Source organism: Canis lupus, chromosome 6 (assembly GCF_048164855.1).
Source record: "Canis lupus baileyi chromosome 6, mCanLup2.hap1, whole genome shotgun sequence".
Lineage (NCBI taxonomy): Eukaryota > Metazoa > Chordata > Mammalia > Carnivora > Canidae > Canis > Canis lupus.
In genome coordinates, this window is record NC_132843.1 from 73,174,805 (window position 1) to 73,199,276 (window position 24,472).

At 55.5% G+C, this 24,472-nt stretch overlaps 1 protein-coding gene across 3 annotated transcripts in view; it reads left to right on the plus strand.

The window, feature by feature from the left end:
• The window catches only part of LAMB3 (laminin subunit beta 3), a 50,667-nt gene that overhangs the window by 24,319 nt on the left and 1,876 nt on the right, over nucleotides 1–24,472 (plus strand). For all 3 annotated transcript variants that reach the window (XM_072831187.1, XM_072831188.1, XM_072831186.1), the window contains 19 exons: nucleotides 401–515; nucleotides 1,041–1,114; nucleotides 4,883–5,074; nucleotides 6,440–6,503; nucleotides 6,863–7,056; nucleotides 9,306–9,426; nucleotides 10,190–10,378; nucleotides 12,041–12,196; nucleotides 12,548–12,744; nucleotides 13,101–13,212; nucleotides 14,267–14,645; nucleotides 15,843–16,003; nucleotides 16,135–16,355; nucleotides 16,582–16,779; nucleotides 17,321–17,465; nucleotides 20,986–21,193; nucleotides 21,608–21,749; nucleotides 22,149–22,325; nucleotides 23,097–23,250. In XM_072831187.1, the coding sequence (XP_072687288.1) occupies nucleotides 401–515; nucleotides 1,041–1,114; nucleotides 4,883–5,074; nucleotides 6,440–6,503; nucleotides 6,863–7,056; nucleotides 9,306–9,426; nucleotides 10,190–10,378; nucleotides 12,041–12,196; nucleotides 12,548–12,744; nucleotides 13,101–13,212; nucleotides 14,267–14,645; nucleotides 15,843–16,003; nucleotides 16,135–16,355; nucleotides 16,582–16,779; nucleotides 17,321–17,465; nucleotides 20,986–21,193; nucleotides 21,608–21,749; nucleotides 22,149–22,325; nucleotides 23,097–23,250 (3,199 nt within the window). The remainder of the gene's footprint in view (nucleotides 1–400; nucleotides 516–1,040; nucleotides 1,115–4,882; nucleotides 5,075–6,439; nucleotides 6,504–6,862; nucleotides 7,057–9,305; nucleotides 9,427–10,189; nucleotides 10,379–12,040; nucleotides 12,197–12,547; nucleotides 12,745–13,100; nucleotides 13,213–14,266; nucleotides 14,646–15,842; nucleotides 16,004–16,134; nucleotides 16,356–16,581; nucleotides 16,780–17,320; nucleotides 17,466–20,985; nucleotides 21,194–21,607; nucleotides 21,750–22,148; nucleotides 22,326–23,096; nucleotides 23,251–24,472) is intronic.

Below are 24,472 nucleotides of genomic sequence, written 5' to 3' on the forward strand. Positions count from 1 at the left end.
CCTGAATGGGGCTCAATATCACAACCCTGAGGTCACGACCTGAGACAGCACCAAGAGTCCAATGCTTAACTGACTGAGCCACCCAGGCAACCCTCAAGTTTTTCTTTGAGACAGTGCTCTGTACCAACGTTTTTATGCTACTTCACGCCTCTTTCCTGACAATAATAACACCTATTCACTGTCTACTTAGCTGTGTGTTAGGGGGGACACAAAAGAATTACATTCAAAGATGACCAATAGCCTTGTTTTAAGAGGCCAATCCTTCCAAGAGTATTAATGAAACCAGTGGATCCCTGGGGGTAGGATTTCCACAGAGAGAATGTTCTAGGCTCTCAGGATGCAGGGGGGAAGTCCTCTGTGGACCCCACCCACAAGGCTCTCTCATCTCCCTGTCCCACAGTGGCAGATGAAATGCTGCAAGTGTGACTCTAGGTTGCCTCACAGTTACAACAGTCACCGAGTGGAGAATGTGGTTTCATCTTCGGGCCCTATGCGCTGGTGGCAGTCACAGAATGGTAAGCACTGCCCATCTCCAGGGGTCTAAAGTTGTGGGAGGTCCCAAAGGATGAGGGTGGTTGGAGGGTACCCAGGAACGCTTTTGAGTGTCCCAAGCAGTTCTTATGTGGTGGGACATGCGTGGTTGACAGACCTTCTGCCTCTATATTTGAAGTCTCTCAGACCCTGTAGGTAGAAGAATTGGCTGGAAGTTAAGGAAAGGGTAAAAAGAGTGAGGGATGCCTTTATTTCACCCCACTTGGTTACAATGAGGTCGTTGAAGGAATGAAGCTTGAAGAACAGACAAGTTGAAATCCTTCAGTGTGTTAGGGTCATCAAGAGGTGATGGAAAGGAAATTTGGCCAAGGACAGATAGGATCATGAGTAGGAAATACAAGGAGAAGCATGTTGGTACCATTCCTCTCCAAAAGGGAAATCAGAAGATTGAGGTTAGTGTTTCCCAGACCTAGTAGAGTCTAGAGCCTTCCTCAGGGCAGGAAGGTAAAATTTCTCTGGTCTAATGTTTCTACTTTTTGTCCTTCTAGATGTAAACCCCGTCTCTCTGCAGTTGGACCTGGATAGGAGGTTCCAGCTTCAAGACATCTTGATGGATTTTAAGGTATGCTTCCTGGGGATGGTAGTAGATAGGAGAGGGGACCCTGGGCCATGTGAGCTTGGGCTTATGGGGAGCATAGTGTCCTTGTCTAGCCAGGCTTGGGGTGAGGACACCACATGGTAGGTGGGCTTCACTTCTTCAAGCTGAGACGACACTTACTCTAAGACTATATTGTGGTGACAGCAGAGGCCCACTCCTGGGAGTATGGTGGCACCTCCAGGCCCCTGTCCTGGCCACGCAGTGGTTATATATCCGCTTTCTCTCTGAATCCCTCATCTTCAATCCATCTAATTAATTCAGCTCTGCCAAGTACCAATTCCACTGGGCCTGGTCAATTATTATACATTTGTGTCTTCTTGGTATGTTTCATAATTTTGCTGATGAGACTGAGTTTAACAGACAGCCAACAACTGGCCCATCCTTATGAAAGATAGGTTTTTGGAGTAGCCCTCTTGGTGGGCCATGTACTTATTCACTGCTATTGCTTCTCAGAGTACTTTTGGATTCTGCTTTTAGACTAGCCTCCTGAGATACTTCTTTGGGAGGGAATATTTTTGTTCATTTGTCACAGGTCGTTTATTTTTTTTCAGAGGAGATTTGATTTTATTCTTTCTACAGAAATAGTCAAATATTTAAAGAGCAAGCTTGGTTAATAAGATTAGATGATCATGAAGGGTGATGTCATTTTTAGGAGTTAAAATGAGCTGTGAATAAAAAGCAATAGGATCTAATTTCTTCCTTGACTCAGAAAGTTAGCTCTGAGATTTTCTGCTCAAGAAAAGGTCAAAAGTATTTTGAGAAATGGCAGTATCATTTGAATAAATGCCTAGTCTCTAAAGGTGACAACTTTGAAGGGCAACATGCATCTGGATGGATATTGTTAGTCACATTGCTTGTTCATTACTCACTCATTCATTTACTTGATCATTCTTGATACACACATATCGAACACTGGTTGTATGTTAGGTTTGGGGCCAGATGTTATGGATAGAAAGATGAATTGAGCTAAATCATGGTTCTCATACTGCTCTAGTATATGTTGGGAAGACAAAGGACTGACAGTGAGGAGGTATGACAGTGAGGTGCTCTGATGTTGGTAGGAAGTGGTGCTGGGAATACAAAGGAGTGTCCCAATTGGTCTGTCTTTGGGGGGTGAGTCAGAGAATGTGTCTGGGAAAAGGTGAACCTTTGTAAGGCCACTAATTTAAGCCAGACAAAGGGCAAAGTTCATTCTTGACAAAGAGAATCAACCATAAAATGCAAAGGCCTGGAGACAAGAGGCAAGAAGGTATAAAATTGGGGAGAAGGCAATGGAATGCACATATAGGGTCTTGAGGGGAAAATGTGTATACGATGGTGAGAAGGAAGGATATGGAAGGCTATAAGCTGGTGAGAAATGAGTTTACAGATATAACTGGGGAGGAGGGAAGTAGACTAAAGCTTCATCCATTCATCCACCAAATGACTAAGTGCCTCCTGTGTGCTAGATATTGAGGGTTCAACTTGAAAAAGACAGATGGGAGCCTGCCATTTACTAGAGTAGTTCTTAATTAGGGGATATTTGGCAATTTCTGGAGATGTTCTTTGTTGTCACAACTGTGGAGGTGCTAGTGACATCTAGTTTATAGAGGTCAGGGATGCTGCTAACCATTCTACGATGATCAGGACAGCCCACACAAGGAATAACTCAACTCCAAACAGTAACAGAGCCAAAGACTGGAAAACCCTGGTCTAGTGGGAGAGGAATCAAAAGGAGTAAGCCAACAAATAAATGATTGGGAATTGTAGTGACATTTATGAAGGAAACAAAAGGCTAGAATGAGGTAGAGTAGGCAGAGTGTGGGCAGAAGAATGTGTGCTACATAGGTACAAAAAAGTCTCATGAGGAGGTGACATTTAAGCTGAAAACAAAAAATGAGAAGGAACCCACCAGGGGGAAGAATATTCCAGCTGGAAGAAACAATCTGAACGAAGGTTCTGAGGAAGGAAGGAGCATGAGATGCAGCTGAGAGCTTGCAAAGATGAAGGTGTATGGGACATGAGATGAGGTGAGAGGACAGGCCCACATATCTCGGGACCTGGGCAGGAGTTTGGACTCATTCAAGAAGAGCAAGGAAGAGGCCTTGAACAGACATGTCTCCCAAGAAGACACACAGATGGCCAGTAGGCAAATGAAAAGATGCTCAACACCATTAATCATCAGAAAAATGCAAATCAAAACTACATTGATACATTGCCTCGTGCTTGTTAGAACGGCTGTGATCCAAAAGACACGACGTACGAGTCGGCGAGGATGTGGAGAAAGAGGAGCCTTTGTGCCCTGTTGGTGGGAATGTCAATTGGTGCAGCCACGAATGGAAGTAATATGGAAGTTCCTCCAAAAACTAAAAACAGAGCTACCCTACGATCTGACAGTTCTACCTGGGTCTATATATCAGAAGGAAATGAAATCATTGTCTCGAGGAGATACCTGTACCCTCATGTTCACAATAGTTCAAGACATGGAAACAAGCTAAGTGTCCATCAGAAGATGAACAGACAAAGAAAATGCAATCTATAGCCATAGATCTGTGCACAATGGGATATTCAGCTCTAAGAAAGAAGGAAGTCTTGGCTTTTGTGACAACATAGGTGGATTTTGAGGGCATTCTGCTACGTGAAAGAAGTCAAAGAAGGAAAAACACCACGTGTTCTCATATGCAGGATCTAAAAAAGCTGAACTCGTGCCATAGAGACTAGAATGGTGCTTGTCAGGGGCTGGGGGCAGGGGCCCAATGGGAAGATGTTGGTCAAAGGGCATGAACTTCCAGCTACAAGATGAGTAAGTTCTAGAAATCTAGTGGACAGCATGGTGACTACGTAACACTGTATTATATACCTGAAAGTGGTTAAGAGTGGAAATCTTAAGTGTTACCACCACACACAGAAAATGGTAATTATGTGAGGGGATGGGCGTGTACCTATTACAATAACCCTTCGGCAGTACTTACATGTGTCACATCCCCACACCGCACATCTTAAATGTGTATATATGTCAATACTATCTCAATAAAGCTGGGAAAAATAAAGAACAGTGGGAAGTGATTCTGGGGTTTCTCGCAGAAGAGTGACACAGTCTATGTGCTGGGTGGGGGTGGGTGTCACCAAGGTAAGAGTGAACAACAGAGAAATTCAAGTGGCACCTACTGGAGAGTTGAGGGGGATGAGGGTTTGGAGGCTGGGTTTATGAAGCCATGGTTTGAGGCGGTGGTCCAAGCTGGGAGCCATCAGCCTAGGGGCAGCATTGAGAACCCCGAGAGATGGGGGAAACCACCAAGGGAGGAAGAACAGACACAATGTCACGCGGAGAAGTTTGCATTTCATCGTTAGCTAATCCAGATCCATTGAGGGGGCTCGAGCAGGAGTGACAGTCAGGTAGTCATCTAGGAAGGCCTCTCCAGGGGAGTGGGGAGAGAGGTTTGGAGGGCCCGGACACTTGGCTGTGGGAAGTGTAGCGGGATAATTTTCTGGCCTGGCCACCTGGATGGTGGGCTGAGCTAGGAATCCATTCGTCGGGAATGTAGATCACCTTCTCTTGGTCTCCACGGTTCCCCTGGGGAAAATCTGATGGGGCCAGTGTCTATCAGGAGCATTGGACAGGGATGACCTGAGGCCTTGCTCCCTCTCGCGCCCTCACTGTGATTCTCAGGAACCACCTGTGCATCTTGAGCTTTTCTTGGTGGCCCCTTCCCATTAGTCACTCGGGCGGCCGCCCTATCTGTGTCTCTGCAGGGGCCCATGCCCGCTGGGATGCTGATTGAGCGCTCCTCGGACTTCGGCAACACCTGGCAGGTGTACCAGTACCTGGCTGCCGACTGCGCCTCCGCCTTCCCTCGGGTCCGCCAGGGCCAGCCTCAGAGCTGGCAGGATGTTCGGTGCCAGTCCCTGCCCCAGAGGCCTAACGGGCGCCCGGAAGGGGGGAAGGTAGGTAGAGGGGACTCTGAAAAACAGGCACGGGTTGTGTGTGTGAGTTTGTGTGTGTGTGTGTGTGTGTGTGTGTGTGAGGTCTCTGACATCACATTGCTCACACAGTTCCCCAACATCTGGAGACCAGATGGCCCCTCGGTGCGCCTTGCTAGCTTTCCTGCTCCCTGGCCACGCTCAGAATATTTGCCACTTGTCCCCTTTGCTACTCAGGGGAAATATTTCAAAAACACATTGGGGGCACCGCATAACCCAACCCTGCCCTCCCCCTTGGCCACCGCCCCCGGCCCGTTGGCACGTCCCCATAGTGGAAAAGGTACAACGCACTTTGCTTCGGTGCAAGGAGCATGAGATGGTTGGTTTAGATTTAAGTAAGCAAATTGCACAAATTTAATTTGAGCTCTGATTTCACCTTGATAGGGTTTAACACAAGAACGAGCTTTCTCAGTTTAATCCCTCCACCTGGTCCTTGGGGAAATTCAGGTACAAGCCACAGCTCCGGGTCACCTGACCTTAAACCCTGAGTGAGAAACAGAGAACCTGCCTCTGGAAACAGCTCAGGACTCGCTCCCCCACTCCTCCCACCTGGGGGGAGGCTTCTCACATTTCTTTCGTAACTACCCTTCCCCTCCCCGCCACGGCCACCCAAGGGAGGCCTTGTGCTCTGTCCTCCCCTCTCTGGCTCCTGCTCCCTCAGAGCAGCTCTGCTGGACCCAGTGCTCCCGGCCCTGCCCTCCCCATGGGCAGTGCCTCTTTCCTTTGCAGGAGCGAGTCCTCCTGGGTTACAGCCGAACCCACATCCGTGTTAACCACGTTCCCTACATGCCAGATTGAAACATGGGACTTCTTCCTGATTCGTGCAGGGCTGTCAGGAAAACTCTGGGATAGGCAGATGAAATCCCATAGAATGAGCTGTTTGGATTCAAAAGGAGAAACACAGTTGAGATGGGGGTTGTCTAGTGGGTGGTGGTGAGCACATCCATGAATCCTTGGGCCCTGGACCTTCTCATTCATCCAAGGTGCTTGGAAAATTACTATCCCCTAAACCCTTGTGTGTACGTTATATATCTCACCACTGGTTTTGACTCAGAAATCAGGAAATTCTTGGGCTATCTGTATTTTCAAGTGGAGAGGAGAGTTGTCTACGCTCACACACACACACACACACACACACATTTAGGGCCCAGTGATCATCTCGCTCTCCCAGGGTGGTGGCAGGCCTCACATGCACGGTCACATGCAACCTCAAGGTTCCAGGTAGGGCCTGTGAGCACTGTGACAGATGAAAAGGGAGACTTCCTCTGAGCTTGGGGTACCCCATGTACCTCTACCCCAGGCCTTCCCTTCTTCGCCCTCTCTCTGCAGGTTCAGCTTCACATTATGGATTTAGCATCTGGGATCCCAGCCACTCAAAGTCAAAAAATTCGAGGTCAGTGTGGCTCCTCCTCTGGCTTGGGTGGACCTGGGGTGGGGAGCAAAATTTGGAGCCCTGGGACTTGATGTGGTTGGTTGGTTGGAGCTTGAGTCTCAGAAATTCTCGGGTCTCTCATATTCCTGTCCGCCTGGTGGGATGTAATACCCTGCTTATTCCACGGGCAGCGTGGTCGACGAGTCTTTTCTGTCGTGGGAGGGCCGTGGGCTGAGGAGGATGGCCCCTGATATTACCACCCTTATGAAGGCAGGGACGATGGGGTGGCGAGATGGGGAGGCCCACACTCTGCGCTCACGTCCTTTCTTTCCCTTCCCTCCCCCTTCCCCCCTCTTTCCCTGTTGCTTGCCCCCTCTCAGAGCTGGGGGAAATCACAAACTTGAGAGTCAACTTTACCAGGCTGGCCCCCGTGCCCCAGAGGGGCTACCATCCGCCCAGTGCCTACTATGCCGTGTCCCAGCTGCGTCTCCAGGGCCGCTGCCTCTGCCACGGCCACGCCGACCGCTGCGCCCCGCAACCTGGAGCCCCCGCCGGCCCCTCCACCACTGTGCAGGTGACAGCTCCGGGCTGGGGAGGGCGGAGGGCAGAGGGCAAGGCCGATGGCAGGCTCAGGCCATTCTTGGGGCTCCTATGAAACAGGGAGGGGGATCCCTGGGTGGCTCAGTAGTTGAAAGCCTGCCTTCAGCCCAGAGCGTGATCCTGGAGTCGGGGGATCGAGTCCCACGTCGGGCTCCCCACATGGAGCCTGCTTCTCCCTCTCCCCGTGTCTCTGCCTCTCTCTCTGTGTGTCTCTCATGAATAAGTAAATAAAATCTTAAAAAAAAAAAAGAAACAGGGAGGGCCTTAAATGTAAGACTTGGGTATTTGACATTTTAGCAACGGTGGAAACGAGTCCCAAGTGACCGTGGCCTCAAAGGGCAGAAGTGTCTAGCACCTCCTCAAGCCTGCCTTATGGCTTGGAGTGGTTTGAGTTTTAGTTAAGTGTCCGCACATCTGTGGGTCTTGCCGGGGAGTTAAAAAGAAAGGAAGAAAAAGAAAAAGAAAAAGAAAAAGAAAAAGAAAAAGAAAAAGAACTGCCCAGACCTCCATCCTCATATATTCCAATTCTATTATTGGTTTTTAAAGCTTCCAGGTGATTCTCAGCATTCCCGGGGGACGTGGAGAGGCCTGGCTTTGGGGACTCTAGAGTCCCATCTAGTGGCGAGATCGGGGGCAGGGAGAGGGAACAGAGTCTCCCCCAGAGTGGGTGAGTCAGAGGCACCCGGGAGGGGAGGGGGAAGCTCCAGCTTCACCAGCCACCCTGGCTGGGGGTTTTGCCTCCAAACCAAATGTGAGCACCACCAGTAGAGGAGAGAGGACTTTGGGCCCGGAGCTGGGGCTTCGGTCCTGTTAACAACAGGAGCTCATTTCCCCTGGCGATCATATAAGGCAATCCTATAAGATGGCCTGCGAGGGCAACACAGGTGAAATGAGCCCTGGGCAGCTTCGTCCTTCCCACCCCTGGGCCAGCCCCTACCCAGGGCTTCAGAGGAGGCCAGAGGGAGACCGGCTCCAGGAATGTGTCATCTATTAGGGCCTGGAGACGAATGAGCAGAGCACAGGCCCAACAGGACAGGACTGCTGACGGATGAGGAATACAATGTGCCGTGGGCTGCAGAGGAGGGACAGGGCACGCCCGGCCCCAGGGGCTCTAGAATCTGGGCACACCCCCGAAACACCACTTTAAAAAAGTATCCATGTCTGGGCCTTGTCCCTGCGATTTGGATCCAATTGGGCCTGGCAATGGCATTTAAAAAAAAAAAAAAGCTACCCATGTGATTGTAGAGTTGCATCCAGGATTGAGATCCACGGAATTAGAGGAACCCGGGGCGGGGGGCTGGTGAAGAGGTGCCATTCTAGCTGGCAGGTTCTTACTGGTGAGGGGGAGAAAGAAGGGAATTCCAGGCAGAGAGAAGAACATCTTGTTAAAGGCCAAGAGGTGAGGAAAAGCAGGGCTCGTGCAGGACGCAGCTGGAGGTTCAGCTGGGCTGTGCCGTTGGGGCTGGGAACTGAAGATGGGGCGTACACAGTACAGGTCTTCAATGCCAGGCTGAGGGTGCCGGGCTCAATTTGGAAGACAATGAGCACATAATAACTGCTCTATTTTTATATCTTAATGAGTCTACTAACAACCAATCATAGCAGCCCCATTAGCCAAACAGCCACACTCAAAAGATTGTTGGAATATAAATCTCCAGAGGGACCACGAAGTTCTAGAATCGTAGTTTGCCAGTAGGGGTATCCGGGCCCCTTCCAGGTGCTGCTTTGGCATCACGGGGATGTCCAGGGCCAAGGAATGAGCTTTTATTTATTATTATTATTTTTTAAAGATTGATGTGAGAGAGAGAGAGTGCATATGAGCACGGGGTGGGGGGAAGGGGCGAGAGAGAGGGAGAGAGAGTCCCAAGCAGGCTCTGCACTGAGCGGGGAGCCCGACACAGGGCTTGATCCCACGACCCTGAGATCAGGACCTGAGCAGAAACGAAGCGTCAGATGCTCAACTGACTGTGCCATCTGGGCGCCCCAGGAATGAGCTTTTAAAAGCCCAGTTGGACGAGAAGGGCAGGTACGTGCACGCACACATAATACACCCACGATAGCACACAAGCAGGCAGCTGGGTGTCACTGGAGCTGAGTGAGGGCTGGAGGGGGTGGGGTCTGAGCTGGACCCTGAGTGGTGGGTGGAAGGTGGCCGGTCCATCGCTGGGACAGTCCTTTGATAATTAGTCCTGATATCTGGATATCTGGTGGCCCCTTTCCCAGGTCCATGACGTCTGCGTCTGCCAACACAACACTGCTGGCCCCAATTGTGAACGCTGTGCGCCCTTCTACAACAATCAGCCCTGGAGACCTGCAGATGACCAGGACCCCCATGAATGCCAACGTATGGCCCTGGACTCACCCCCTCCCCTGTAGTGGCTGGGTGGGGTGCTGGCCCCGGTGGGCCTCAATGATCTTACCTGGACACAGGGAGAATCTATTCTTTATTATTTAAATCCAACTTGACTGCACCCCTGTAGCGTAAGCTCTCCTTACTCTGCGGGGATGGAAAGAGTTTGAGTTGCAACCACCCTCTGCCTCCCCAGACCTCCTTCTTAGCCAGGCCTGAAGGGACCAAGGCTGGTGCGTGCTACTGATGCCACATGGCTTTCATGATCTCCCCAGATTCCCCAGTCCTCTTTCTTCTGTCCCCGTCACGTGCCTTGTCCTGTGTAGGATGGATCTCGTTCCCTACTTCAGAGGGCCCCCTGGAGTCAGGCCTTTCTCTGCACAAGTAGGAGAAACAAGGGTCCCCAGCCCAGAGACAGGCAGTGACCCATCAGAAGATCCGCTCAGGCAATGGGAGAGGGCTCAGTCACCCCACCCCCCGCCCATTCGAAGGGCTCCCTCTTTGGCCCAACCCAGAAGTTATTCTTGGGTTAGTTCCCACATGGGGAGTTAGGAGGCCTGACTTCTTACACTACTTTCTTCCTGGCCCTATCACCTTAAAGGAGTCACACAAGCCCTCTCTGGGCCTCAGTTTCCCCATTTCCTAGACCTGAGCACCTTGCAGAGTTGCAAGAGATGCCCGTGCGTTAGCGTGGAACGTGCTTTGTGGATGGAAGCGGTGCTGGTCTACGGTCAGCCCTGGGACTCTCCTTTTTCAGGGTGTGACTGCAACGGGCACTCAGAGACCTGTCACTTCGACCCAGCGGTGTTCGCCGCTAGCCAGGGGGCACATGGAGGTGTGTGCGACAACTGCCGGGACCACACGGAGGGCAAGAACTGTGAGCGGTGTCAGCTGCACTATTTCCGCAACCGGCGTCCAGGGGCCCCCATTCAGGAGACCTGTATCCGTGAGTAGGGGCTCTGGGGACCCCGGGTATCATCAGAGCACTTGTCCCTGGGGACACATGAGCCCTCAGGAAGCACAAGGCCTTGGCTGTTTGTCAGGACTTGCGGGCAGTTGTTTTAATGTAGCTGTGCCCTTCTTTTTTGTCTTTTTTTTTTTTTTTAATTTAAAGGATTTTATTTATTTATTCATGAGAGACACACAGAGAGAGGCAGAGACACAGGCAGAGGGAGAAGCAGGCTCCCTGCAGGGAGTCTGACGTGGGACTTGACCCTGGGTCCCCGGGATCACGCGCTGGGCTGAAGGCAGGTGCTCAACCGCCGAGCCCCCCGGGTTGCCCTAGCTGTGCCCTTCTAAGCCGATCACTTAACCTCTCTGGACCATCAATCAATCCGTCCATCAACAGTTATGTAGCCCTTACTTTGGACACAGGAGACACGAAAGTAAATATCAGACGCAGTTCCTGCTGCCAAGACACACACACGCTGTTTGGCAGTGTAAACCCTAGTGAAAAAGGTGGACCAAGCACTTTGTCTACGTACGTGTTGCTGCCCTTGCCACGCGGTGGTGTGGTTTGCTCTGTATTTCCGACCTCCCCCAGTACTGAGAGCTCGTCCGTGGCAGGGAGATGCCTTAGGTCCTCAGGCCCTAGGACCATGACAGCCACAATTGCCAGGTGATGCTGCAGAGAGGGCTCCTGAAGGAACATATGCATGGAACACCCAGCGGTACCCAGCGTGTCCCACAGGGGCCCACGGGTGAGAGAGGAGAGAGAGCAGAGCGGACTGAAGCCATCCCAGCCCGGCTTTTTTAGATGGAGGAAGAAAATCTGCACTTTGTGTTTTTTTTTTAAATAAATTTATTTTTTATTGGTGTTCAATTTGCCAACATATAGAATAACACCCAGTGCTCATCCCGTCAAGTGCCCCCCTCAGTGCCCGTCACCCAGTCACCCCACCCCCCGCCCACCTCCCCTTCCCCCACCCCTAGTGTGTTTCCCAGAGTTAGGGGTCTCTCATGTTCTGTCTCCCTTTCTGATATTACCCACTCATTTTTTCTCCTTTCCCCTTTATTCCCTTTCACTATTTTTTATAGTCCCCAAATGAAAATCTGCACTTTGAAAGGCCTGCAAGAGGTCAGGGTGTGGGGCTGGGAGAGGGCCGCTTCACTTCCTGTTGCTGTTATTTGTTTATGGAAAGAGTGAGGAAGACAAGTTGGCCTCTGTTCCCCCGCAGTTACTTGCTGGGTGACCTTGAGTGTGCTCCCCCCTCAGGGTTGTCGTGACGACTACATAAGGCGACACACAAGCATGCCCAGCTCCGCGCTTGGCATATATATATATATATATAGCAGTCGTTCTGGAAATAATGACCACAAAAACTTCCATCGTTCGTACCTAATCTTGTGCCAAGCACTGTTCTATCTGCTTTTCATTCACTCATTTTATTCCCCGTAGGGAATCTGTGAGAGTCGTATAATTATCCCCATTTCACAGATGAGGAAACTGAGGCACAGAGGGGTTAGGTAACTGGACTAAGGTTTCAAGGCTCTAAGCCAGTGAGTGGTGGGATAAAGATCTGAACCAGGCAGTCTGGCTTCTAGATGGGCTCTTAGCTTTCTGCTTTTCTTCTTTATTCTCACTGTGGTGGCTGCTTTTCTGTCTCAGCCTGCGAGTGTGATCCCGATGGGGCCGTGCCGGGGGTTCCCTGCGACCCGGTGACGGGGCAGTGCGTGTGCAAGGAGCACGTGCAGGGGGAGCGCTGCGACCTGTGCAAGCCAGGATTTACGGGACTCACCTATGCCAACCCGCAGGGCTGCCACCGTGAGTGTGGGGGGGGACCCAGCCTGGGAATTCACGGGGAAGATTGGGGTGGGGGGCACCCAGTGCTGCACCCTGAGCCTCCAGCAGGTGGCAGCACAGGCCTGGGTTAGGAGGTGGCACTGAGTCAGGCGGAGGGAAGGAGGGAGAGAGGAAGGGGGGAGGGAGGGAGGGAGGGAGGCCTGGCTGCCCGGTGCCACGCAGGAAAACGCAGTGGCCTTGTGAGTCAGCCAGGTTATCTGGAAAGAACGACCCTGCCTGGTTCTTTTCCCAGGTGGGGCCCTGTCCCCGACGAATGTCGTCTAGGGGTGCCTTGTGGGTGTCTTGTGAGCTCAGGAACCCTCCCCCCTGCAGGCTGTGACTGCAACATCCTGGGGTCTCGCCGGGACCTGCCGTGTGATGAGGAGACTGGACAGTGCCTGTGCCTGCCCCACGTGGTGGGCCCCAAATGTGACCAGTGCGCCCCCTACCACTGGAAGCTGGCCAGCGGCCGGGGCTGTGAGCCGTGTGCCTGTGACCCTCACAATGCCCTCAGCCCCCAGTGCAACCAGGTAAAGAGGGGGTGGCCCCGAGGGCCCCACAGCAGGAGAGGAGGCCTTGCTCACCAGCCTGTGTCTCCCCTCCACGCTGCCCAAAGTCAGACTGGGCTGCGTCTGTCCCCATTCTCCTTGGGGAAGCCACCCGATGTCCCTCCCCGTGTGGCTCGGGGCCTTCTGCGGGGCCACGCGGGACTCTGGCTTCCGAGTTTGGGTCTGGGTGGGAGCCCTCGCTCTGGGGGCCACGGCGAGCTGCAAGCGGTCCATGCGTCCCGAACGCTGTGCTCACCAGGGCTCTGGGGCACGGTCCCCAAGGCCAGGGCCAGGCTGGGGCTGCGAGGGAGGCTCCCTCACAGTGCTCTCCCCCACAGTTCACAGGGCAGTGCCCCTGTCGAGAAGGGTTTGGTGGCCTGACGTGCAACGCCGCAGCCCTTCGCCAGTGTCCCGACCGGACCTACGGAGACGCGGGCTCGGGATGCCGTGGTGGGTGCTTCTTGAGCCGGAGGGGACGCTGAGGCATGGAGGGGGGCTGCTGAGCACCTGCGTAGGCTCCGGGCAGAGGGCGTGTGGGAGAGTCTGTGCTATGGGAGGACGTCCCGTCCTAGGACAGGTGCTGTGGTCCTGGCAGCATCGTGGGGGCGCACGTTCCCCGCAAGGGCTCCAGCCAGCGGGCTTAGCCCCCAGCCCCAGGGGGACGTCAGGCCCCCCTGTCCCCGTGACCCGAGGGTGGCTCCGCTCCTGTTTCCCTGACCTGGCATCTCCCACAAGCCGTCTCCAGGGCAGTGGCTTGGAGCGGGGCAGTTTCTCCCTAGATGGAGGAAGGGAGTCCCGAGGGGAAAGGTGTGATCTCCCCGGGGCCGGCTTGACCCGTAGCCAAAGAGCGCGCGACCCGGAGCGTGCAGACCGAGGTCTGGTCTCGGCGTGGCCTCTCTTACCGGGTGACTTGGGCGAGTGGCTTCCCCCGAGGGCTCGGTTTCCCGAGGGGACATTGCATTTAATATCACTGTTGCTCCGTCCACACACATGGGGACATGGGGGCGGTTAGCTGTGTCACAGGGTGGCCGCGAAGGTGGGGCACATGCCTGTGTGAGCGGCCGGGTGTCTAACCTAGCGGGTGCCTGGCACTGGCACTGGCACCTGGCACACGGTCGGTGCTCAGTAGAGGCTTGCCGTCCTTGCTGGCAGGGCCGAGATTTTACTGTGGCCTTGACCGTCCTTTATCCTAAGTCCTGTAGCCGGGCCCTGAGGTCAGACCTCCGCTTCAGGCTCTCCCCACCATGTGCCTTTATCTTCCTTTTTTTTTTTTTTTTTTTTAAAGATTTTATTTATTTATTCATGTGAGAAACACACAGAGAGGCAGAGACACAGGCGAGGGAGAAGCAGTCCTCATGCAGGGAGCCCGACGCGGGACTCGATCCCAGAACTCCGGGATCATGACCTGAGCCAAAGGCAGGCGCTCAACCTGTGAGCCACTAGGGTGCCCCTGCCTGTACCCTCCCGACGCCCCCCCGCTGACCATCACCTTTACTCGCCCTAGCCTGTGACTGTGACTTCCGGGGAACGGAGGGCCCAGGCTGTGACAAGGCCTCGGGCCGCTGCCTCTGCCGCCCCGGCTTGACCGGCCCCCGCTGCGACCAGTGCCAACGAGGTTACTGTGACCGCTACCCGGTGTGCGTGGCCTGCCACCCTTGCTTCCAGAACTACGATGCCGACCTCCGGGGCCGGGCCCTGCGACTCAGCAGCCTCCGCAATGCCACCGCCAACCTGTGGCCGGGGCTGGGTCTGGAGGATCCTGGTCTCACCTCCCGCATCGCGGACGCCAGGAGCAAGATGGAGCAGATCCAAGCCATCCTCTCCAGTGCCCCGGCCACCGAGCAGGAGCTGTCCCAGGTGGCCAATGCCATTTTCTCCATCAGGTAAACTCTCCTCTCCCTGCCGAGCACTCAGAAGAATTACATCACGCGGGGTCGCGGAAGTGGCCCACACGGGTCCCTCCTTCCCTTGGCACAGCCCTTTACAGCTTCCAGAGCATTTTCACACGCGCTCCCCCTTTGAACAGTCACAACGGTCCCGTGAGGTCACTGGGGTGGGTGTCATTGCTTCCGTCTTGGAGATGGGGGAACGGGCACAGATAGGTGACGTGACCGTCATGCGGCCGCAGAGGAGCAGAGCTGGGACTCAGCACAGGCAGGAGCCCCGGTGTTCTTTCAAGTGCCCGGCGCTGCCCGTGGGAGAGTCAGCTCTGGATTAGTCACCCTGGTGCAGGGCATCCGAGAGGCAGGGGCTCTAAAAATAACTCGTATTTGCCTTTGGAATGGGAGCGGTCCCACCCACACCTCCTTCCTACCGGTGGAGGCGCCTTTCTCGTAAGGTTTGGTTCTGGAAGTTTCTATAATTAGTTTGCACTCCCCGAGCACTAGCTGACTTTCGGTGCCTAGAGCCAGCCGTCCAGGTGTGTGATTGACCGAAGTCTCAAGACTGAGTAGCGAGCCCGTAGGTGTTTGGTGGGCTGGAAGTGCAGGACGGAAGGGGGTTCCACGGAAGGACGTGCCATGCCGCAGCAAAGCCTGTCGGTAAAGAATGCAAAACTTGTGGGAGTTGGTGGTTGGGGATCAGCGCAGGGGATGGGGAGAGAGGAGCCTCGGTGGGCCCGGGCTGGTGGGTCCTGACCCCCTTTGGGTGGAGATGACCCAGCTCTGGGTGCTCCCGGGGGGGTGGTGGGCTGCAGAGGAGAGACTTGGGAGCCTGGCAGGCGGGGGTACAGCTGGTGTAGGGGGTGGCTGAAGCCAGCCTGCAGCCAGCCAGGGAGAAAGGGGCCCCGGGTGATGCTCCCCGTGGAAGCCAGCTCTGGGGAGGTGGCGCCGGCCCAGGAGTGTCGAGTCACACAAGTCGAGGAAGGAGAGGTTTCGGTGATCTGCCTGCCGAGGGATGGAGGCAGGTTGTGGCGCCTGTCTCGGCCTTCGTCGCGCAGAATGCCCCAGAGCCAGTGGCGTCCCTCGTTGCCTTGCTGAAGACCTCTGCGTTTCCTGGCTCAGGGGTTCCCCGCCGGGCTGGCAGGTTCCGGGGAGGCAGCCCCCTCCCGTATTTTACCGAAAGCTCCCCTTGGGTTTCAGGCGGACTCTCCAGGGCCTGCAGCCTGACCTGCCCGTCGAGGAGGAGACCTTGTCCCTCCAGGGAGACCTGAAGAATCTGGACAGGAGCTTCCAGCACCTCCTCATGACGTATCAGAGCAAGAAGGAGCACTTTGAAAGGCTAAGCGGTGCCAATCCTTCAGGTGAGGAGGGCTGCTCCGACAGCTGCCCGCCGGCCGTGTGCCACCGCGCCACCCGGGCCCCGCTCCACTCCCCCTGCGTCTCCAGGCCACCGGGGCCCCGCACGACTCGGCTCCCCCTTGTCCTCCCACAGGGGCCTTCCAGGTGCTGACGGCGGCCTACCAGCGGTCCTCCCGGGCTGCTCAGCAGGTGTCCGACGGCTCCCGCCGGCTCTTCCAGCTCAGGGACAGCCGGAGAGAGGCAGAGAGGCTGGAGGGTCAGCTGGGAGGAGGAGCTGGAGTCGGGGGTCCCCAGCTCGTGGCCCTGAGGCTGGAGATGGCTTCCTTGCCTGATCTGACGCCAACTATCAACAAGGTGACTCATGGCCTGGAGCCCGGCTGCCCCCGCTGGTCACACCCCAGCTGCCCCTTCCTGATCTTTGGCCCCTCGCGGTGTGGGTGTGCTCCGGGGTTGCCAAGGAGACAAGCTTCTGGTGCCCGGTTGCCGTGGAGATGTCTGGCTGTTTGTTTCCTGGGTGTGGGATGGGAGAGGTTGTGGGGGAGCCTTGGGTACCCTCTTTGACGCCTCCTTCTCTCCCCAGCTCTGTGGGGGCTCCCGGCAGACGGCCTGTACCCCAGGAGCGTGCCCTGGAGAGCTGTGTCCCCGAGACAACGGCACGGCCTGTGGCTCTCACTGCAGAGGTGCCCTCCCCAGGGCCGATGGGGCCTTCCGGATGGCCGGGCAGGTGGCCGAGCAGCTGCAGCGTTTCAACGCCCAGCTCCAGCAGACCAGGGAGATGGTAGGTGCCGCCGAGGTGGGTGGGCACACGTAGGGAAAGGCTGAGGGGACAGAGTCAGTTTTGTTTTGTTTTTTTTTAAGATTTATTTATTTATTTATTCATGATAGACATAGAGAGAGAGAGAGCAAGGCAGAGGCAGAGACACAGGAGGAGGGAGAAGCAGGCTCCATGCCGGGAGCCCGATGTGGGACTCGATCCAGGGTCTCTAGGATCACACCCTGGGTCGAAGGCGGCGCTAAACCGCTGAGCCACCAGGGCTGCCCCAGAGTTAGTTTTTATTTTACAGTCAGGAGACAAAAGCCAAAAGGAGATGTTAGGTAACTTGTCTGCGGCCCCGCATCAAGAGAGAGGTAGAGTTTGGGGCCGACGTTTTGGGCTTTTCCCCCTGACTCCCAGGTCATTTCTTGCAGAGCCAAACCAGGTTAGCTACCAGTGTTTCCCAGGTCGATCTGGGGTAGCGGGCGCCCACAGAATCCTTGCGGGCTGCTGCAGGGCTCTCCTGGGGCCTCGAGCCCTGCTGACCTAGCGTGTGCGTTGGCAGATCAGGGCCACTGAGAAAGCCGCCTTGAAGGTCCAGTCAGACGCCCAGCGCCTGGAGACCCAGGTGAGCACCAGCCGCTCGCAGATGGAGGAGGATGTCAGGCGCATGCGGTTCCTCATCCAGCAGGTCCGGGACTTCCTGTCAGGTGAGCCTGCCCCCCACCCCCGATATTTGGACTCCTGCCTGGTGCCAGCCCCTCCGATGCCTGTCCCCAGTGCAGAGCATCAGCTGGCTGCCTCCTCCATTCAGCTCAGGCCACCGGGGCCAGGTGCCCACAGCTCAACTGGATGGCGAGCACAGCCCTTCAGCTACGCTCCCTCCTCCCCCCCTGCTCCTCCATGGCTCACTCTCACCAGAACATCCTCAGATATCTTTGAAAAATGTGCAAGTGGGATCACAGCCCACGGGTGCTGGCCTTCCCTCATTCTCCGGTTTATCGCGGCCTCTGCTCCCCTCCTGGGTGTGGCCCCGTGTCTTTCCCTGCTTTGCTCCCTGCCCGTCTTTGACCAGGTTGGCTCTTACCTGCCTCAGAGACCTGGATGTGCTCTTTCTCTGCCTGGAATGCTCTTTCCAAGGTTGCCAATTCTATCCCCCCCTCGTGGTCTCAGTTTCAATACCATCTCCCCAGAGGGGCCTCTCCCGACCCCCCTATCTGGTCCGCCTCACTCCCCTGCGCCCCCCAACATCTGACCTTCATCATCTGACCTTCATCACACTGCTCCAAGCCTGTGGTTGCCAAGTTCATTTGTCTACACGTGTCTCATTAGTCTCGTAACCAGACTCTAGGGTCCGGGAGGGCAGGGAATGTCTGTCTGTCTGTTCACCGTGTCACTGGCACCCAACATAAGACAGGACCACAGAAAAGCACCCAGTCTTTGTTGAAGGGATAAATGAACCAGATCCCCTCTCTTGCTGCCCTGGAGTAGAGAGACCCCTGGATAGGAGGACCCAGGAAACCTGTGACTTCTGAGCGGATTGCTTTTCTCTCTTTTCCTCATCTTTTGCTTCTGCAAACCAGGATGGTAGTATTTCACGTTTCTTCTGGGGAACCTAGTAACTGATGTAAAGCATGTTTTAAAAAATTAACGTTGCCTCAGGAATATGAGTTGATATTATTAGATTTCTGGTCCCTGCCCGGGAATTTACTTGGCTGGGAGCCCAGTTAATAGGAGCTGAGGGCTTGGTGTTACGACAGGGCTCTTCTGGCTACTGTTGTGCCTTTGCTCCAAAAGGGCCCAAACCCCCTCCTGAGTGTGGAGGGCAGGTTGGAGAGTGGCAGGGAGGATCTGCTGGCAGCCATGGCTTGCCTGAGGCCAGGCTGGAGTTGGCCTCCCAGGGAACCCCAGAATGGGGGTAAGTGGAGGCAAGGACATGGTGCTCAAGAGACATGGACAAAGGGGCAGGCCCACGTTTGGGGTTTGGACTCACAGATGAGGAAGTCTTCCCCCCAAGCAGAGCCTAGTGAGGCTGAATGGCATCAGCCTTGACCAGGGGGTGGGAGGCAAGGCTCTGGGGTACAGCCTGGGCTCACATGAACAGGTGGGGAGTCGCTGGGCCATGGGGACCCTTTTGTCCTGTTGATTATATGCGTGTCTCAGGTCAAGTCTTTCGGCAGGACCAGGGGCAGGGAGAAGGAGCAGGGCCTGAGAGAGGCAGGACCCTTGCAAAGGGCCCCGGTTGTTGTTGCAGTCTCCATGGCAGTGGGGTTTGGTGTCCAAAGTGCTGTGCAGGGGGCGCAGGTGCTTGCTGCTGTTGTGGGCAGGCTCCGCGTGGGGGGATGCGTGGAAGGGCTGTGGAGGACGGAGGATGCGTGGCCTTTTCCGAGGTCTTCAAATGGAATTAACAGAAATCACAGCTCAGGCTTATCGAGTTCTCACTGAGTGCCCGGCGCTGTCGTGAGTGCTTCACAGGTATTAGATGATTTAATCCTGATTGCCCACCACTTTGCAGAGGAGGGCTCCAGGCACAGGGAGGTTAAGTAACCTGCCCAAGGGCGTCCAGCTTGGAGGGAAATGTGGGTAGGATTCTTCTCATTCTTCATCCACACTCTAGATGGTTGTACTATTAGATGGACACACAGACATGCACAGACACACATGCAGTTTTTCCTAATGTTTTTCCTCTCTGAATTGTGCCGCTGTGCCCCACCTCTTCTGCTCTGGCTAAGTCCTCTGCCTCCTCTGAGAATCCTCTAGTTGGCCCACTCTTCAGGAGCCCCCCATAGCCCAACACCCCCCTCCCCGCCCCATCAGACTGGGTTAGGGCGCTCCTCCAGTGGCCATCTGAGTTCCCTGTGCTCACCCGAGTCCCTCAGGCGGGCCTTCCTTGGTTATGTGCCTGTCTGTCCCACTGGGTTGTATTTTTAAGAATTCATTTATTTATTCATGAAATGCAGAGAGAGGCAGAAGCAGAAGCAGAAGCAGGCTCCCCTCAGAGCAGAGAGCCTGACATAGGACTCGATCCCAGGACTCTGGGATCACGACCTGAGCCGAAGGCAGATGCTCAACCAAATGAGCCACCCAGATGCCCCTCTGTCCCACTAGGTTTTGAGCTCCGTGAGGACAGGGACTGAGTCTGATTTGATTTGCAGTCTCGGTTCCCCACCTGCTGGCCTCAAGCACCAGGACAAAGCATCTGGGTGGGCAGGCGCCCCCTCCCCGCCCCCTCCCCACCCCCACCCCTACCCCATCAATCCCTGGAATCTGTAAAGGTGGGAGGGAGGAGACCCCACCTCTGTACCTCTGACCTTTACTCCCTGGCCCAGAGCCGGGTGGTGAAATCCTTGCTGATGGATTGTTTCATCTCATCCCTTCAGGTTGCGGGTCCTTATTTCCATTTCACAGATTTGGAAAGTGAGCTTAGAGAAGCCATTTGCTTTGCCCCCGTTTGCTGGAATGATAGGGGAGAGGTCTGGGTCTGGAGGCCCTTGAATCCTTCATTCACTCTGCAGACACCGGGCGCCTCGGTGGGCCAGGCGCTGGGGCAGGGGCCGGGGCTACGGACGACACCCAGTCCCTGCTGTCACGGGGCTTCTGGGGGGTAGGGGGTAAAGGAAAGCAAGGATCCATGAGTCGAGGGCTCAGCACTTGGGGGGGGGTGATAAACGCCCCTGTTCACATTCAGGGAGAAAGATAAAGCAGAGAAGGAGACCCCGGGGTGTTGGCACAGAGGGAGGGTTGTGATTCTGGATCGCATGGCCAGCGCCGGCCTCTCTGAGAAGGTGAATTTGAGCAAAGACCTGATCGGTCTTTGCAGCAACGAGCGCTCTGGCCTGGGGAGGTGCACGCGGGGGGGTGCACACGGGGAGGGGGTGCACACGGGGAGTGCACGCGGGGAGGTGCACGCGGAAGGGGTCTACGTGCCAGGGAAGCGGGCCTGGTTCCCGCCGCTCTCCGCAGTTTAGGGCTGATTCTGTTTGCGCTCCAGGCATTGTTCAGTCCCAGCTGTCTGGCACCACCTCCTTCTCACCAGCCTGCAGTTTCCTGTAGCGGCAGCCACTTCGTCGCCACAGCTGTGCCCACAGTCATCCCCCACCCACCGCGTGCCCGGAAGTTCCGAGAATGGGCCCCTGAGTGTCCCTGCGCGGGTGCGGGCCCGGAGAGAGCCCTGCTCTTCGGGGAGGTGGCTAGGCTCCCCGGGTCTGACGGGCGGCCGCTGTCTTCCAGACCCTGACACTGATGCGGCCACCATCCAGGAGGTCAGCGAGGCCGTGCTGGCCCTGTGGCTGCCCACGGACTCTGCCACCGTCCTGCGGAAGATGAACGAGATCCAGGCCATTGCCGCCAGGCTTCCCAACGTGGACCTGGTGCTGTCGCAGACCAAGCAGGACGTTGCTCGGGCCCGTAGCCTCCAGGCGGCGGCCGAGCAGGCCAGGTATGACCCGGGGACCTGAGCGTCTCCCTCCCAGGGCTGGGCTGGTGTTTTGCTCCCCGGGTCCTTTGGGTGCTGGAAGAGGGAAGAGAATCAGTACCTGTCAGGGGGGTGCAGAGGGCCAGGAAGTGGGAGGTGCTTACTGTGCTGGGGGCTGGTGAGACAAGAAACAGCGGCCAGGGTAAACTTTGCTCGGCGTGACCCCGTCTTCCGTATGACAGGCTGTGCCCAAAGGGCATCTCAGGTATAATACACTCATCACATCTGCTTGGCGGGGGCCCGGGAGAGAAAAGCTACCCCCTTTTTAGTCCTGGCTGGGCAGGGTATTCTCTTGAACTGGTGAGTGCGTGAAGCTGCACATCGATCCGCTCACCGTCCACCCCTTCTCTTATCTGCCCTCCACTCCCCGGGCCGCAGGAGCCGAGCCCACGCAGCGGAGGGCCAGGTGGAGGACGTGGTGGGGAACTTGCGCCAGGGCACGGTGGCGCTGCAGGAAGCGCAGGACACCATGCAAGGCACCAGCCGCTCCCTTCGGCTCATCCAGGAAAGGGTTGCTGAGGTGAGGTGGTGTGGCTTCCTTTGGCCATATTTGGGAATGAACAGATTCAGGCCCAAGATATAGAAAATGCCAGTAGGTGACCTGGAAGGGGACCTAAAGAGGGAAGCCTGTGAGCTCTGGACCTGGCTTTGAGCCCTTGGTTTTCTGGTCCCGTGGCTGGGTGCAGAAGGCCAGGGGTGGGCTCTGGGCTGCAGCCGGGGTAGGGGAGGGGGTAGGGGATCAGCTGAGCAGGAGAGGGAGGGGGCCTGGATGCCAGGGGACAGATAGATGGGAGATCAGCAGGGGGATAGTGGTGAGTACTGGTGTCCCGTTTGGAGGTGGCCTGATGCGCTGGACAGGGGAAGGACGAGGCCCCTGCCTGTGAGACCCACCACAACCCAGGTGTCTTTCCCCACAAAGGTTCAGCAGGTCCTGGGGCCGGCGGAAAGACTGGTGGCCAGCATGACGGAGCAGCTGGGTGACTTCCGAGCGCGGCTGGCCGAGCTCCGCCGCAGGGCCAGGCAGCAGCGGGAGCAGGCAGTGAGGGCCCAGCAGCTCTCAGAGGGCGCTGAGCAGCAGGCGCTGAGCGCCCAGGAGGTGAGAGCGGGCGGAGGTTGTGCTGGGCAACACCAGCCAGGGTGAGGGTCCTGAGCAGGAGGGCACTCGGTACACTCTATAAGACCCTGGGCCCAAAAGCAATTGGAGCATGTTATTCTAGAATCACTGGAAAAGGCTTCAGGACTCACCTTGACCCTGACTGGCATCTGGACTCTACCTCGGGCCGCCTCCGGGGAACTAGTTCCGGGGTGTTGCAGATGATCTAGTCCAGTCCCTCCCTGTGTACCTGATGGAAAACAGGTTTTCCTGATGGAGGGATAATTTTGCTCAGGCCCAAAGCTCCCCTACAGAGCAAGTTCCTTGACATCTAATCCAGAGCTTGTCCCCAGTCGTGGCTACACACCCCAGACAGGCAGTCTTGATTTAGCCTCACCTGGGTCCCTTCATTGTCAGAATTATGTCAGAGAGGTGGTCCGAGAGCCATCCTCTGGGTCTCCCATGTACCATGGTCCCAGGATAGTGGCCCGGCTGCCAAGTCCACTGCTAAGTGTCAACTAAGCGTGTGGCCCTGTGTGGGAAGTTAGGTGAGAAAGGAAAGGAGTCACAGATGGAGGGAGGGAAATACTGAAGAAGTGTAAGGTACAGTTTGGGGCCTAGAGGTTTTCACAGGCCGAAGTAACACACCGAGGAGTATCAGCGGGCTCCTCATCCCTGTGTAGGGATTGGGAGGATATCGAGTGCTTTAGCCAAAGGTCTTTAGGACTTTGGATGATGAGGATGGTGGTGCTGAGATTGTCTGACCTTTTTCAGGGATTTGAGAGGATGAAGCAAAAATATGCTGAGTTGAAGGATCAGTTGGGTCGGAGTCCCATGCTGGGGGATCAGGGCAGCCGGATCCTGAGCGTCAAGACGGAGGCAGAGGAGCTGTTTGGGGAGACCATGGAGATGATGGACAGGATGAAAGGTGAGGGGACGGTCCTGGGCCTTGGATTCCTGGGCATCCCAGGAGGCCGGTCCTAACCCAGGGCTTCTGAGGCCCACCCTTGTCAGAGCTACGAGTGCTAAGGGGATGAGACAGGTAAGGCTTTCCCAAGCACCTAGGAAGTATGAGGCACTTCCTCACAGGGCTGTAGGGAATGTGACATGTGCATAAGACTTACCCTCAAGAGCTTGCAATCCAGATGGGGCCATTTTTCTGGTCACCTGCAAGAGAAATGAAATTGTTCAATAGCACAAGGGGATCTGTGACAGGAGCCCGCATAGTGAGTTCTCTGTGGACAAACATTTCCCTCAGACATGTTCAGTGAAGGAAATGTTCAGAAAGACACAATTTGACATAGGCCTGGAAGGATGTGTAGGCCTGGGGGAGGCTGTGAGGGAAAGCAGGAACACTGAGATGGGGTGGGTAGGAGGCAACAAGACACGTTCTGAAGGTGGAGGCAGGAGCACTGACCAGGACAGCAGCAGTGATGAGGATCAGAACGGGTGGGAGAGAAGTGGCCTGGGCTCGGTGTGGCTGGGTCCATGGAGCTGGCCTCCATGCCAGCACGAGAGGGGTAGACTCAGTGCTGGAGGCAGTAGGGAACCATCCAAACGTTTTTTTTGTTTTTTTTTTTTTATATGGCAGCAGCACAAAGTAGTTTTTTCAAAAGGGCTCTGAGGTTCTTCAGATGGGAGAACAGGGATTTCCAGGGACTGGGCTCAGTCTCTAAGATGTGATGATGGGTCAGTGCCCTGGTGTGCCCAGGGAATGTCCCAAACAGAATGTCTCTGAATTTCAGAGAGAACAGGCAAAAATCTGTTTGGCGAGGCAGGTAGACACCATGGAGAAGGCTGGGCTGGTGAGCTGACAGTGGGTAGATCGGAGGCTGTGGCCAGCCATCCCTGAGGGGTGAGCTGCTGACCTGGATGGGGGAGCCCAGGGGCCTGGGTCAGTGCCCACCCTGCCCTTGGCCATCAGTGTTTTACATGAAGACGAAGAATTTATCAAACCTGTGGGTGGCAACAGGTCGTTCATACTCTAGGCCGCAGAACCAGAATTCTAGGGCCATCTCAGAAGTCTACAAGGATGGGCTGAAACTAACAGGGGAGAACGAAGGAGAAGTATTATCTTCCACTCTGGCCTTTTTGGGCCTAAACTTGCAAGTACAGTTCAGGTGAGGGCTGGCTTCTCAGGGGCTCACGTA